The sequence below is a fragment of the Propithecus coquereli genome, unplaced genomic scaffold, assembly GCF_000956105.1.
Source record: "Propithecus coquereli isolate 6110/MARCELLA unplaced genomic scaffold, Pcoq_1.0 Scaffold871, whole genome shotgun sequence".
Taxonomy (NCBI): domain Eukaryota; kingdom Metazoa; phylum Chordata; class Mammalia; order Primates; family Indriidae; genus Propithecus; species Propithecus coquereli.
In genome coordinates this window covers 421,361-434,654 of record NW_012154963.1, presented here as the reverse complement: position 1 = coordinate 434,654, position 13,294 = coordinate 421,361, and the positions used below count along the sequence as shown (strand labels likewise).

Sequence of the window (13,294 nt, the reverse complement as noted above, 5' to 3'; positions counted from 1 at the left end):
GCGGATGGTCCGCCACAGCCGGTGCTGACAGGGATGCTGCCGGCTGCGCTCGCCTCAGCGCCACTGCTCCGCAAGAATGCGGTCGGGCGGCCTGTAGCCTCAGAGCAGACGACAAAAAATGAGGAAGCACAGCGAGGAGCTTCCAAGGCCGGCCGGAGGCGGGCCTCGGAGCGGGCGCCCAGCCGCCGGCCCCGCCGTCTGCACGTCCCACAGACTTCCCCGCACCAGCCCGCGCGGCGGAAGCGCTCCCCAGACTCGCAGCCCCAGCGGTGCCTCACTCCACCTCCGCCCGCTACTCGCGGAGCCCCGCCCTCTCCTGGCCGCGCCCCGTGACGCAAGATTGGGCGGAGCCACAGGACCGCCGGCGAAACCAGCCGTGCAATCGGGCTGACGTCTTCTCGGAGCTCCTCCCGCGCCCGCCGGCCTGGAGCTTGCGGCTGCGCAGCTCGGGCCGGCCCCGGTTGTCACCCCCCCCATCCTCCCTAGCAACCGTCGCCCGCTCCCGCCTCCGCCCCCTCGGCCACGTTCGCGCATGCGCGCCCCTTCCGGCGCTCAGCCCCGCCCTCTCCGTCACCCGTAACAACCACTCGTGCCCTCCCCGCGCTCCTCCCCGCTCCCGCCCCCCCCCGGCCCCCTCCCCGGAACCGGCGGTCGAGCTGCGGCCGCCAAGCAGTGGAACGGCGACGGCACCGCGGAGTCGCCGGCATGAGCGTCCCCCGTCGCCCCGCGTCCCGGGCCCGGCCTTTCTGACAAGAGGTAGGCGCGCGTCCCCGCGGTGGGCTTCGAGCGCGCCCCCCACCCCGCCCCGCCCCCGCCCCGCCGAGGTCCGGCGCCTCCCGGGCGGGACCCGGACCCTCGACCGCCTGCCCGCGGCTCGCGTCCTGCCCCGGCCCCGGTTCTCCTCGGCCCGCCGCCCCTCCTCGCCCCTCGCCGCTCCTCCCGCCCCCCGCCCCCACTCGCCAGGCTGCCCACTCTCGAGCCCCTCCTTGTGGGGAGCAGAGTTCGGGTCCGGAGCCCGTCCCCGGCCCGCGTCCTCCGGGTCGCCCCGGCCGGGTCCCCTCTGGAGCAGCCGCGCAGGACCCCTGCGGAGCGGTCCCGAGTGCCCGCCCCGCCGCCCCCCGCCTGCTGGGGACGTATTCCCTGGGTCTGGCCATTGGCTGATTTTAAACACCAATTGTCATGCAATAGAGGCAGCCCGGGTCCTGATGCCACTTGGCCGTTGTTACTCCGGATGCCCGCGGAGGGCGTTTATCTGGACCAGAGCATCGGAAGCCGGGAACTGGCAGGAGTTCAGAAGCTCGTGAATTAGCAGGTTCTTTAGTGTAGTCACTTGGGTTGTGCCAGGCAGTGGAATCCTGAGTGGATATCACAGTTTCTTAAACGAGCCTTACCCTGTTTTGCATCCTCTTTTCAGCTGTTCGTACCTGGTAATCGTCCTCCTCTTATCTGAGAGATACTCTAAAGTTTTTCTCAATTAAATTTTAAAAAGATGATTAGATTCCCACTGCGCACCAAGATTTGTAAGGTTTACAAAAGCGAAATAGAACGTGGCCCCAGTCCACCAGGACGCATCGGTCCCAGAATCAAGATTAACGAAAGCTTTACCTTGAGTTTGGAGGAGAACTCAAGACTTTGGCTCCAATTCTCAAAATTTTAGAGTTGGAAGTCTTTCAAAATCATGTCCCCCAAAACCTCGTTTTACAGAGATGAAACTGCGTCCTAGGGAATTCAGACGGCTTACTTGAGGTCACCCGCGGTTTTTCCTTAGCAGTTTTCCCACTGTCAAGTGGTGCTGTTTTCCACTTAATCTGCTCCTTGTGCGAGGTATGCCACGCATACCAGAAAGAGTTCCAGACCTGTTTAAATGTAATAACATAGCTAGAAATTTCCTGATATAAAGTATATTTTCCTAACTTTTTTTTTTAACAGCTAGACTTTGGGCTCCATGAGGATATTCTGTTTTGTACTTTTGAATATCCTCTCACCATATTCAGCATAAAATAACATTCTTAATGATTATCCTCAGCAGGACAGGTAGGCTCCTTGGAATTATTTTTCTTCCTGACGTTTAAACAGGGGAATAAAGAGTCACAGAGGACTCCAAATAAAAATGTGTTTTCAGAAAAATCCCCCTAGGCTGGCAGTAGAGTGTGATTATGTACCTCGCAGGAGGATTCCTTGACCTGTGAATTAGGCTTGTACATTTAATTGACTACTTACAGACATCGCAGCCATTTGAGGCTGGGGATTTCAGCGGAGCCTCCAGCCAGAGTTCTTGGCATCTCTGCCACTTGAAGACAGGTCTTCAAAATTGTAGTGTACACAAAAAAAAGGAATTGATGAATTTTCCTTTGAAGCTGGCTTTTGAGGAGTATTCCATAATTTGAGATACAGTAGTATTTTTCCACTTTTATTTTTGTTTCCCCAGAGCTGATGTCTTAACATGTGACCCTTTTTATTTGTCTCCCACTAGAAGTTGTTCAAGAGAAAATGACTTAAGCATTAATTCTATCGGTTATTAGAATAATGGAATCATAATGTTTCATTGCTGGAAAGGACTCAGGTCATCTAACCCATGCAGAGGAGGGGAATGGAGGCCTCCACCCTCACCTCACTCTGCTGGGGCTTTCCTCTCCTTTTCTTATTGTCTTACTACTTCCCCCTGCCTTGTGTATGTAAGTTTCATCTTCTCATGACCTATTGTGGTCTCTTTCTGTCCTGAGAATGTGGTATGATGTGTCAACGCGGACTTAATTTTTTTCTGTATGGTGGTTATTTACCACATATGTTTATGTTTTGCAGGTGTGAGAGGATTGCTATTGCATTACAATCATGGTGCAGAAATACCAGTCACCAGTGAGGGTGTATAAACACCCCTTTGAATTAATTATGGCTGTAAGTACTTTACATTTCAATTTATTCTTTGGCTTATTTTTTTTAAGTGCAGTATTAGAATTTGATGATCTGTAAACAACATTTTTATTGTTTGTTTCCATTACTTCACTTACACTTATTCTGTTTTTATGCTTATCAATTATATCTAGAGTCTCTAAAATGTTTTTAAAATATGAGCTTCTGGAAATTAAAATCTGTTTTTAAAAAATGTACTTCAGGGTAATGTATGAATTTAAGTTAATTCTCCCTTTGAAAATACAGAAGTGGAATTCTCACTAAATACTTCTTCCTCTGGGTTTTGCTCTTTTTTTCCTTTGTTAAAATAGAAAAGGGATATGGAGTGTGATTTCTTCCTGCTGCTTCTTATTTGAAGAGTGGTCTGGTTATGGGTGAACTCACTTTATATAGGCTTAGAACTGATCACTATAGCATGGAATTATATTATTCAAATGACTCTGTTGAATGAGTTTTTCCTCCTAATATCAAATCTATGAGTCAAGTTAGAATTCCACAAATGGGGTAACTAAAGTCTTAATTTTCTTTATTTATCTGGGGAGAATTTGGCTGAAAATACGCATTTTACTAGATGCAGAACAAAAATCTTCTCCGATCACTTTTGTATTACAATAGGGTATTCCTTCTCTTTCCTTCTCTTTTGTGTTATTATTAAGATATATGCTGTGAGCTAGGCTGACGCCACGGCACTCACTCTAGCCAGGGCAACAGAGTGAGACTCTGTAAAAAAAAAAAAAAAAAAAAAAAAAAAGATATAATATGCATACAGGCAAATATATACAGGAAAATGCATCTATCATAAACATACACCTGGTGAAAATATGTATGTCAAACTGAACATACCTGTGTTACTAGCACCAATATCAGAACATAAGGAGCCCAGAAAGAAGTCCATCTGATCCCTTCACCTCTTCAGAATTAGCCACTGTCGGGACTCTAACACTGTGGGTGACTGTTCCCTGCTTCTGTTCTTTATATAAGTAGAAACTCAGTGTTTTTGCATCTGGCCGCTTCTGCTCAGCATCATGTTTGTGAGATTTATCTAGATCAGTTTTGAAAAACAAAACAAAAAGTCACGTGCTCTCAACGGAACAATTTAGATTAGGGGAGGTTTTTTGTTTTGTTTTTTTTTTTTAATTGGGGTATAATTTACATACAGTAAAATGGTCACATGTCAGATGTACAGTTTGATCAATTTTAGTAAAAGAGTCACCCACACCTTCTATCAAAACAGAGAACATTTGCATCCATTACCCCAGAAAGTTCCCTTGTGCCCCTTCTCTGTCAGGTGTGAGGCTTTTGTTTGTGTTTATGTGTGGGTATTTCTATTAAATATATTTAAAAAGTTCTATATTTTTGTTAAATATATTTAACTAGCACTGTTCAGTATTTTATGTTATTCACTTATCAGAACGGTCGTTCCTATTTGCATGTTATCTGTGCCGTTTTGGCTTTTGGTCATATGGAACAAAGACTCATTCCAGCCAGCTTGAGAGGAGTTTTGTTAGTGGGAACACTGTGGTGTGATAGGAATCACACAAAAATCCTGGAATTCCAGCAGGGATGGGCTGAGCAAGAGCCAGGCCTTGGAGGGTAGTTCCTGGCAGCTCTGGTGGCCTCGGCAGCAGTTGTCCCTGGAGCTTCATTTCACCTCGTGGGACTCTGCCTTTCCCACCACCAGCTGGCTTCTTGGCTAACTCCCAGTTTCCCCACCCCTGTGGCTTCAGTTCAGGGGCTTTCTTAGCTGGCCAGAACCCTTCTGGCCCCAGTTCAACTCTGTGGCATTTCTTGTTGCATTCTTTCAGTTTCTAAGTGACCAGTTCTTGTCACATTTCCTAGTTGACGTTCTTGAGAGAAATTTGATCTGGTTCATTTTTTCCTCCTGGCCCTAGGATATAAGATATTGGCCAGCCGTGGATCATGTGCCCTGGTAAATAGCCTGACCCTCCTTCAGTTAGCTGGGCTGACAAGAGTCCAGGGAAGAGGCATCGGGTAGTGGAGGTGGAAAGGCAGCTTTGTCTAAAGCAGAGTATCTGTCCCTCTGCCTGGGCCTGGGGGGGCCTGTGGGCAGAGGGTGAGGTGGGACAGGCACCATGACGGGGTGATGCTTTCCAGAACATTCAGTGTGATTTAAAAAGCTTGATGCTACCCTCATAGTTTGAAGCAAAGGTTGGTCTCTTAGCCAAATGTTAGATTTAATAAAGAGGTGTTTTGATTGTCTTATGTTCAAATTTCCCTATTTCCTCAATGTTGCTATTTTCAAAATTGTGAAGTTTGCCTTGCCAATTTTGTGCATGAATTTACAGAAGAACTTGAAATTCAAATTCTGAGCCACCCCCAATCTTTTAAAGTTAAGCCATTTTTGGCCGGGCTTATGGCTCATGCCTGTAATCCTAGCACTCTGGGAGGCTGAGGCGGGAGGATCACTTGAGGTCAGGAGTTCGAGACCAGCCTAAGCAGGAGCAAGACTTCGTCTCTACCAAAAATAGAAAAAATTAGCTGGGAGGCTGAGGCAGGAGGATCCCTTGAGCCCAGGAGTTTGAGGTTGCAGTGAGCTACGATGACTGCACTGTACCTGGGGCAATAGAGTGAGAGTCATCTCGGTGGTGGTGGGGGGGAGCCATTTTTAAATTTTTTTGTTTTGAAGCAGTGATTAATTTTCTTTTTCTTTTTTTTTCCTGGCCCCACCAGCTTCAGGAAATCTTCTTTTGAATTGTTAGAGAATATTTTTTAATCCGAAAATGAAATATGTTACTTACCTTTTCTTCCCCCCAAACTAGAATGTTTATTAGGTTGTTAGTGATTTTTGTATGGTGTCATTTGCTCCTTTTTTTTTTTTGACTGTAATTGTACGGTATAAAATCCTCACTGTTTACTTTGCTTTATTTTTTTCTCATTGAGGAAAAACAACAGTATGGTAGAGTTAATCTGAAAATATCCTTTTCACTTCATCATTCAGAGTGAGGAAAGAGATATCCAGTTAAGGTGAGAACAGAACCATAGCTTCAACTGACGCATTTGTAAAAATGTCCAAAAGCGAATGTGCCCCAATAATCACAGTGCGTGGCAGTGTTGGGAGTGACTGGGAGGTGGTGGTCCTGCTGTCATGGGTAGGGGACCCGAGTCCTGGTTTATATGGGCTCAGTTCCTCTGAGGAGAGGAGAGGAACTGGGAGAAAACAGCACCCACTCAACACCCTTGTTTGTTTTAACCAAGAGGTTCGTTATTATTTAGCATTGCCAGAAATTGTTTAGGTTGAAAGTGCCTGGTAGAAATATGTACATGACGGAGATCAAATATGTTAATAGCATTTTGATTCATTTAACGAAAATGTACCATTTGTTTTCAAGTTCTCGTTAACTCATTTGAATTAAACAATGGTATTTAAACAAGCAAAATGGAAGTTTTTCAACAGGCGTTTGCAGCATTTGAGTGGTGTTCTTTGGTTAGGTGTGAGCCCAGAGTCAGAATGCTACAGCTTCCGTGAGCTGGAGAAGTCGCCCAGCTCAACCCCCACTTTGACAGTGAGGAATCTGAGACTCACTGAAGCTCATGCAGTTGGTGTCAGAGATCTGATTCTTGAGTTTAGTGTCCTTTTTTTCATACCATGTTTCTCCCTTCCCCTGATAATGTATATACTGAAATATTTTATGAAGGTTCTTGTCCATGAAGATGTCTTTAAATTTTCTAGTCTCAGCCAAAAGCATTTCCGAGGGCTGCTTTGCCTGGCTTGTGGGGAGGTGAAATGAATCAGCGAAGGACACTGCAGTTGATTGTGCCTTAAAAGAGTTACAGTCTCGTGCCGGCAGAGTGATGTGACCCCACAGATTAGGAACCCATGCTAATGGCCCCTTAGTAAAGGATTCAAAGGAAAAATGAAGGAGGTGAGAGGACACACGGTGTAGGAGGGCGGTGTGGGACAGAAACGGTGAGATGCCCTACTGAGAGTCCCGTGAGAGGAGGAAGAACTCGAGAGCTCACCTTCTGGGTCAGACCTCTGTGGTGACAGCTGCAGGTGAAGCGATGACTTGGTCTCTGGTCTTTTTTCTGCCGAGGACAGCTGTCATTTGGACACACTGGAAGACATAATAGAAGAGACTCCACTAGGTTCTGTACGTCCCAGAAATCATAAGCTTGTCCAGTGCCGTTTCTGCCTGGGCTTTCCATCATCATAACAGATGTGTCACCTCATTCTTCCCTCTCTTCACCCCCGCGCTCAGCCCAGTCTCCCTGTTCTCTCGGTGGTGCTGGCGTTCTCCCGGACCCCGTCAGCTTCTCTGGGCCTTCAGCAGACACACGGTTCTGTTCCTGTCTCTCCCAGCCACCACCTTGTTCCAGCCTAAGTCCTTGTTCCTTTGGATAAGGAAAGGAGAGAGACCAGAGGTTATTTGTTGGTTTCCCTACTTAATGTCTTTTGTGCCTTCGGGTCATCCTGCATTCTGCTGCTGCGCACGCCCTTTCTGTTTCCACGGTCCTCTGTTGAAGGATTTCCTATTATCTGGCCTCTCACTTCTAAACTCCTGTGCTTTTTTCCCTGAGGCCCTTCATGACTGTGTCCTACCCTGCCTGTTTAACCTTACTTCATAAATTATGCACACTTCCCACCATGAACTTTAAAAATGGGTTTTTATCCTGTTCCCGTGTGCCTGGACATGCAGTGTCTTTTCGGGTCCCCCTTTTCTTTTCATACATCTTTACCTCAGATGTTTGCCTTTCCCCATCTGTCTCTTCAAATCCTGCTCATCTGGTCCCACCCGGCTCCCTGATGCCTCTGGGGATGCCATTCATGTTTCTCTCCCTTCCCTCTGCCGTGCTCTCAACGTCTTCGTCAGTATTAGGTACTTTGACTTGTGGTCGGAGTTTCTTTTATTCTCAAAGGTTCCTGAGTGGTGTTTTCCAACTATTTTATGTGTTCCTTCGGGGCCGTGACCTTGTCTGTTACTTCTCTTGTTCCCTCAAGTGTTGGTGCTAAGTACATAGAAAGCTCGCAGATGTATGCGATCAGCTGATTTCTGTTTGTTCACGTGAACTTTGAATACTCGACTTTGTAAATGGGTTTGGTGGAAACTCAGATCCAAAATATATCCCATCCTGTCTTCAGACAAGGGATTTATGTTTTCTCCGTGCAACAGAAGTAACATGCCATGGTACTTCAGTTAAACAGTGCCCCCCTTAGGACCAAAGAGCTTTTGTGATGAAGTTGGCCAATTATTTTTTGCATCTTCATAAGGTATCTAAAACCCTGTTGGCAAACATGGTCAAAGCAGTTTAAGCGCTGGGCTTTTCTAGGTTGGATAACCAAAAAACCTATTTGCCAGTGTACAGTTGTTGATTAAATTGCTCCAACAAAATTTGTTTTTGCTGTCCTCATCCCCTTGCTTTATTTTGTTTGTTTCGTTCTCTGGCTTTTGGGGCACTTTCCCCTTTCCTCTCAGATGTCTTATGTCTTCCCACTAGGATTAGAGAATGAAAGGAAGAGAAGGAGATTTGCTTTGAGACTAGGTACAAATCCAGGCCTGCCAGAGACTAGCTCTGTAACCTGGTGACTAGGTCGGGAACTAGTGGAAGGCTGCTGTGAGGCGGTGCTGGGGTGAAACAGACTACAGGGGGAAGTGGGTGAGGCAGGGGTTGGTGGTAGCCACGGCCTCCTTCTTCCCCTTTCTCATATCCTGCCCTTTTCCCCACCTCCAAATACCAGGGGACAGAGTCACTTTATATGTAAGTAAAGGACTCTACCATGAATGTGTTGTATCTCTTTTAGATCAGTAGGCATTTATATTTAAACTTTATTTCATCCATTCCAATTTCATATATTAAACAGTTAAGGAGACATGGGGGACCCTGGGATAGACTTGTACATCTTATTACAGTGTGAGGAGATCTTGCTCTTCCTTAAATCGAGCCTGGTCTTTGTGGAGTGACGGTGTGGTGTGCAGAAATCCTGAGGTAGAGCACTTTCTGAGGAGGTGTCTTTGGAACAAAAGTCACCCCACGTACAGCTGTTTCCAGATGGTTCCTTTGGTTGGTTGAGGCTGGGGAGCACAGATCCAGCTGGAACCCCTCCGTGCTTTGCCCTTTCTTGGTCTGTGTGGCAGCCAGTGGCCTTCTGAAGCTCCATCCACTCACCCTTCCCTTCCTTGCCTGAAAATATTCTGAGCTGCCCTCCCCTTTTCTCTGGCTTTGTTTTCTTCCTCTTACTCAAGGCCCACGCACATCAGGTCTTTAGCATTATTGTAGTTATTATGAAATATTTTCATCCCATCTTTCATATTCTCAAAGCACGTCCTCTTTCTCTCATTCTTAAATTTCATCCCTGGGCCTTTTCATATTTCTGATTCTTGTTTCCAAGTTTCTGGTAGGTAGTTGTGATATTGAAATACATGTTTTTTATTAATCAAGGTATTGTTAGATTTTTTCAGGCAGCCTAACGTGCATTAGAGTTCATTTTGACTCAAATAAATAAGCAATCTACTTTTTGGGGTAGCTGACTTAAAACTCAACTTTGTTCAGGCCTGAAAGTGTAGGAAAATGTTGTTTTTTCCATGATATATTAAGTGTCCTGGTCAGTTTTTAGTGGAGGATTGTGCTCTTCTCATTTATAAAATTGTCGAATGCCATAGTGTGAATCAGTCCTGTTGCATTTAATAAAAGCTGGGGTGTAATTAGTCAGATTTACTTGGTTTTGAAAATAGATAATTATGGCACATGCTACTTTGTACAGAGCCAGACCTTTTCTCTCTTTCCCCTTTTGCTCCCTCCCTCCTGACACAGGATGCATTCTGAATTGTTCTTGATGTGCTAGGGTGAAGGTGCTTATTGTTGCAAAAGGAAAATGTTTCAAGGAGAAATAAATGTGGGCCGGGTGCGGTGACTCACACCTGTAATCCTAGCACTCTGGGAGGCCAAGGCGGGAGGATCGCTTGAGCTCAGGGGTTGGAGACCAGCCTGAGTAAGAGTGAGACCCCGTCTCTAAAAAAAATTGGAAAAAAAAAAAATGTGGATCAGATTCAGCTCCTTGCCTCTCTGATTTACCTATTTTTGTAAAAACAAACAAAACCAAAATCTTGTATTTTGGAAAATTTCAAGCATACACAAGTAGAGAGTTATACAATAAATGCCATGTACCTGTCACACAGTTCTGATATTGTCAACATCTTGCCAATATTTTTTTCATCTATTCTCCCCACTTTTTTTTCCTCATGTGTTAAAAGCAGATTTCAGATACTGTTAATTCATCAATAAATACTTAAGCGTGAATCTCTAACCGTTAAGGACCTTTTTCTTTTTTAAACATAACTACAATGTTATTATCACACCTAACAAAAATTCTAATAATTCCTTGATATCATCTAATACAGAGTCCATGTTCAGATTTTCTCAATTGTCTAAAAAATGTCTTTTTTTTAAGTTATTTGGATCCTGTTCAAATAAAACCATTTACGTTTGGTTATTATGTTTCTTAAGTCTCCTTTATTCTCTAACATTCTCCCTTCCCTTTTGTTTCCTTTCATGCCATTGATCTGTTAGAGAAACTGGGTTATTTGTCCTGTTCAATTACCTTAACCTTTTGCTGATTTAATTGTTCCTTACAGCAAATAGGCACAATTAAAAGGCACAGACCTAAATTCAATCAGTTCAGACACTTTTTAGCAGTTTTGTTTGAACATTTGCTGATAGAGGTTGAAACTAATGGTCAAAACCAGCTGCTCCCCTTTGTTCCCGTGATTATTCTAGGTAATTTTGAGTTGTAAATAAGATGCAAAATGCTTTTTCCCAAATTAAACTGGGCCATTCTATTTATAGTTACTTTTTAACCCACTGAATTCGTCCTCGTATTTTGTACTGAAAGCGGTTGAGAGGGATTAATTTATCGGCAGTGTTTCTTCGTAGTGCATGCAGCAAATGCTTGGCAGCAGTCTGGCCTGGGCTGATGAGGTGGGTGGTGTAGTGTTGGAGGTGTCCGGCTGTGCTGGTCAGTCACTCCTTGTCCTCTTCCTTCTTTCATTAGAGCCCTGGATATGGATATCGGGCTGCTTGGGGAGCCCAATGCACAGAGAAATGCACACCTTGGAGAGGATTTTGGTTGGCAGATAGTATAATTGATCCATCTTTCTTGATTTTTTGACCTATGTAAGAGTGAAAGAGACAGTTTTGTGTATTTCTGGTAGAATTATTTTACATGTCGTAACAGAAAGCATTTTGCATTGTAATTTTCTTGAAAGGTACGATTTGATGTTAGGAGTACAGTAGGCTCTCTCTATCCTTGGACTCTGCATCCACAGATTCAACCAACCTCAGATCAAAAGAATTCAGGGCAAAAAGTAATAAAATAAATGACAAAAGATAATATAAAAAACACAGTGTAGCAACTATTTACATAGCATTTACATTGCATTGGATACTATAAGTAATCTAGAGATGATTTAAAGTATACAGGAGTATGTGCATACATTATGTGCACATACTGTGCCATTTTATACGTAATCTTAGCCAAAAGGCCGAAAAGTGATTCTGTGCCATTTTATATGGGGACTTGAGCATCCGAGAATTTTGGTATCTGTTGGGGGGTCTTGGAAGTAATTTTCTGCCCCCCAGGATACCAAGGGATGACAGTACTAGCTTTTTAAAAAAATAAATTAAAAAAAAAGTCTTGGCCGGATACGGTGGCTCATGCCTGTAATCCTAGCACTCTGGATTGCTTGAGGTCAGGAGTTCGAGACCAACGTGAGCAAGAGCGGATGTCATGTCTACTAAAAAAGAGAAAAATCAGCAGGGCATCGTGGTGCACACCTGTAGTCCCAGCTACTTGGGAGGCTGAGGCAAGGGGATCCTTCAGCCCAGGAGTTTGAGGCTGTATGAGCTATGATGACATATAATTATGTATCATTATATAAGATAATTTTATGTGTATCTTTATATATACTGAATCCATTTTCCTTCAGTAATCTGCCTCTATTCATAGATCTGTACTGCTGTGTTTTTGCAGTAGTGTGTTTTGAGTTCTTGATAAGCAACCAATTTGTAAATGTCTTATGTATATTTGATCCAATGGCTGTGGGCTTAGCTCTCTCTCCCAAGTCTTTGGCATACTCCTTCTGATCTTTCTTATGTTTCTTTCTCTGTCCCACTTTCTTGCCTTCTTGGATAGAGATCCCCTCTTCCTTTTTCTCTCGTTCTGCTATTTGGGGACCCTCAGTTGCATATTTTGTGTTTCTTGGTCATAACAGGTGCTTTAACTAGTAGTTAGTACTATTTTAGGCATAGCTATTCAGCTCTCTTTCACCTGACAGCTTCTCCTGGTCTGTTAGCCTCATTTAAACCTGTGTCTTCAACTGCCTCTGTATAAACCAGAGATCTCAAAGCTTTGCTCCAGCCTAGATGCCTCTCTGGAGCTTCCAGACTCCTAGCCAGCTGCCTGCTAGACATCTCCATTTCAGTGTGTCAAGGCAGAGTTAGTATCTGTGAAACAGAATTCACCCCTGCCTGCCTGCACAAAAAACACACCCCAACAGGAAAACACATAAACACAAACGAGTAAAAAACCAAACTAATAAAATGCTACTGAGAAACTCTCCATTTTCTTCTGAGCAGCTTCTTTTGACAGGGGCCCCACCTTGTATCTTACCTCATTGCAGAAACCGAGGCCTCCCTGGCAGCCTTCCCTCCTCACCCCTCGGCCTCATTCAGTGGTGACCAGATTGGAGCTGGTAGAGGTGTCTCCTAAGTGGGTTCTGACTTTGCCCTTTCGGGGGCTCAGCCCTAGACCACTCCTCACACGATAGCGTCTGGACTCCCACTGCAACCCTCTTGCACCCCATCCCATCCTCAGGACTGCTAACAGAGAGACCTCTAGATTGTCAATCTGACCTCATCATTTGCTAGTTTGAAATAAGGAAGTGGCTGTGCCTCACCTGGGAGCTGAAGCTCAGACCTTTAGCTTGGTACCCAGGGCCCTTCATCACCTGCCTCCTGCCTTTCCCTGGGGCCTTGTCTCCTCGGGTGAGGCCCCCACATCTACTCCTCAGTCTCCTTAAGGTTGAATTACTTGCCCTTTCCTAACTATACCCGTTTTTTCATGGCCTCGGTGCCTTTTCACGTACCTGCCTGGAATACCTTCTCCCTCTTCCTTACCTGGTTAACTCCCCCTGGTCAGATTCAGTTGCACCCAGCTCGAGTTCCCTCTCTGTGCGTCATAGGGCCCTGTCACCTCACTGTCCTCTGCCTCACCCTGTCCACTTTGTGGCACTGCACGTGTCTCCAGGGTGGGAATCAAACCATCTTGTCCTCAAAATAGATTTGCCTAAAGAATAACTGAGTCTTGGAATGTATGCTTGTGTTTCCTGTGTTACTTCTCCTTCTGGTAATGAAAATTTTGATAAAAGGT

The 13,294-nt window shown here is 45.1% G+C and overlaps 1 protein-coding gene across 1 annotated transcript in view; it reads left to right on the top strand.

Annotated features, from left to right (window-relative positions):
* The first annotated feature begins 680 nt into the window (after positions 1-680).
* Positions 681-13,294, top strand: part of SEC14L1 (SEC14-like 1 (S. cerevisiae)) — a 50,753-nt gene continuing 38,139 nt past the window's right edge. The window contains exons 1-2 of the mRNA XM_012664220.1: positions 681-756; positions 2,803-2,895. Coding sequence (XP_012519674.1) covers positions 2,833-2,895 — 63 coding nt within the window. The 5' untranslated portion in view covers positions 681-756; positions 2,803-2,832. The remainder of the gene's footprint in view (positions 757-2,802; positions 2,896-13,294) is intronic.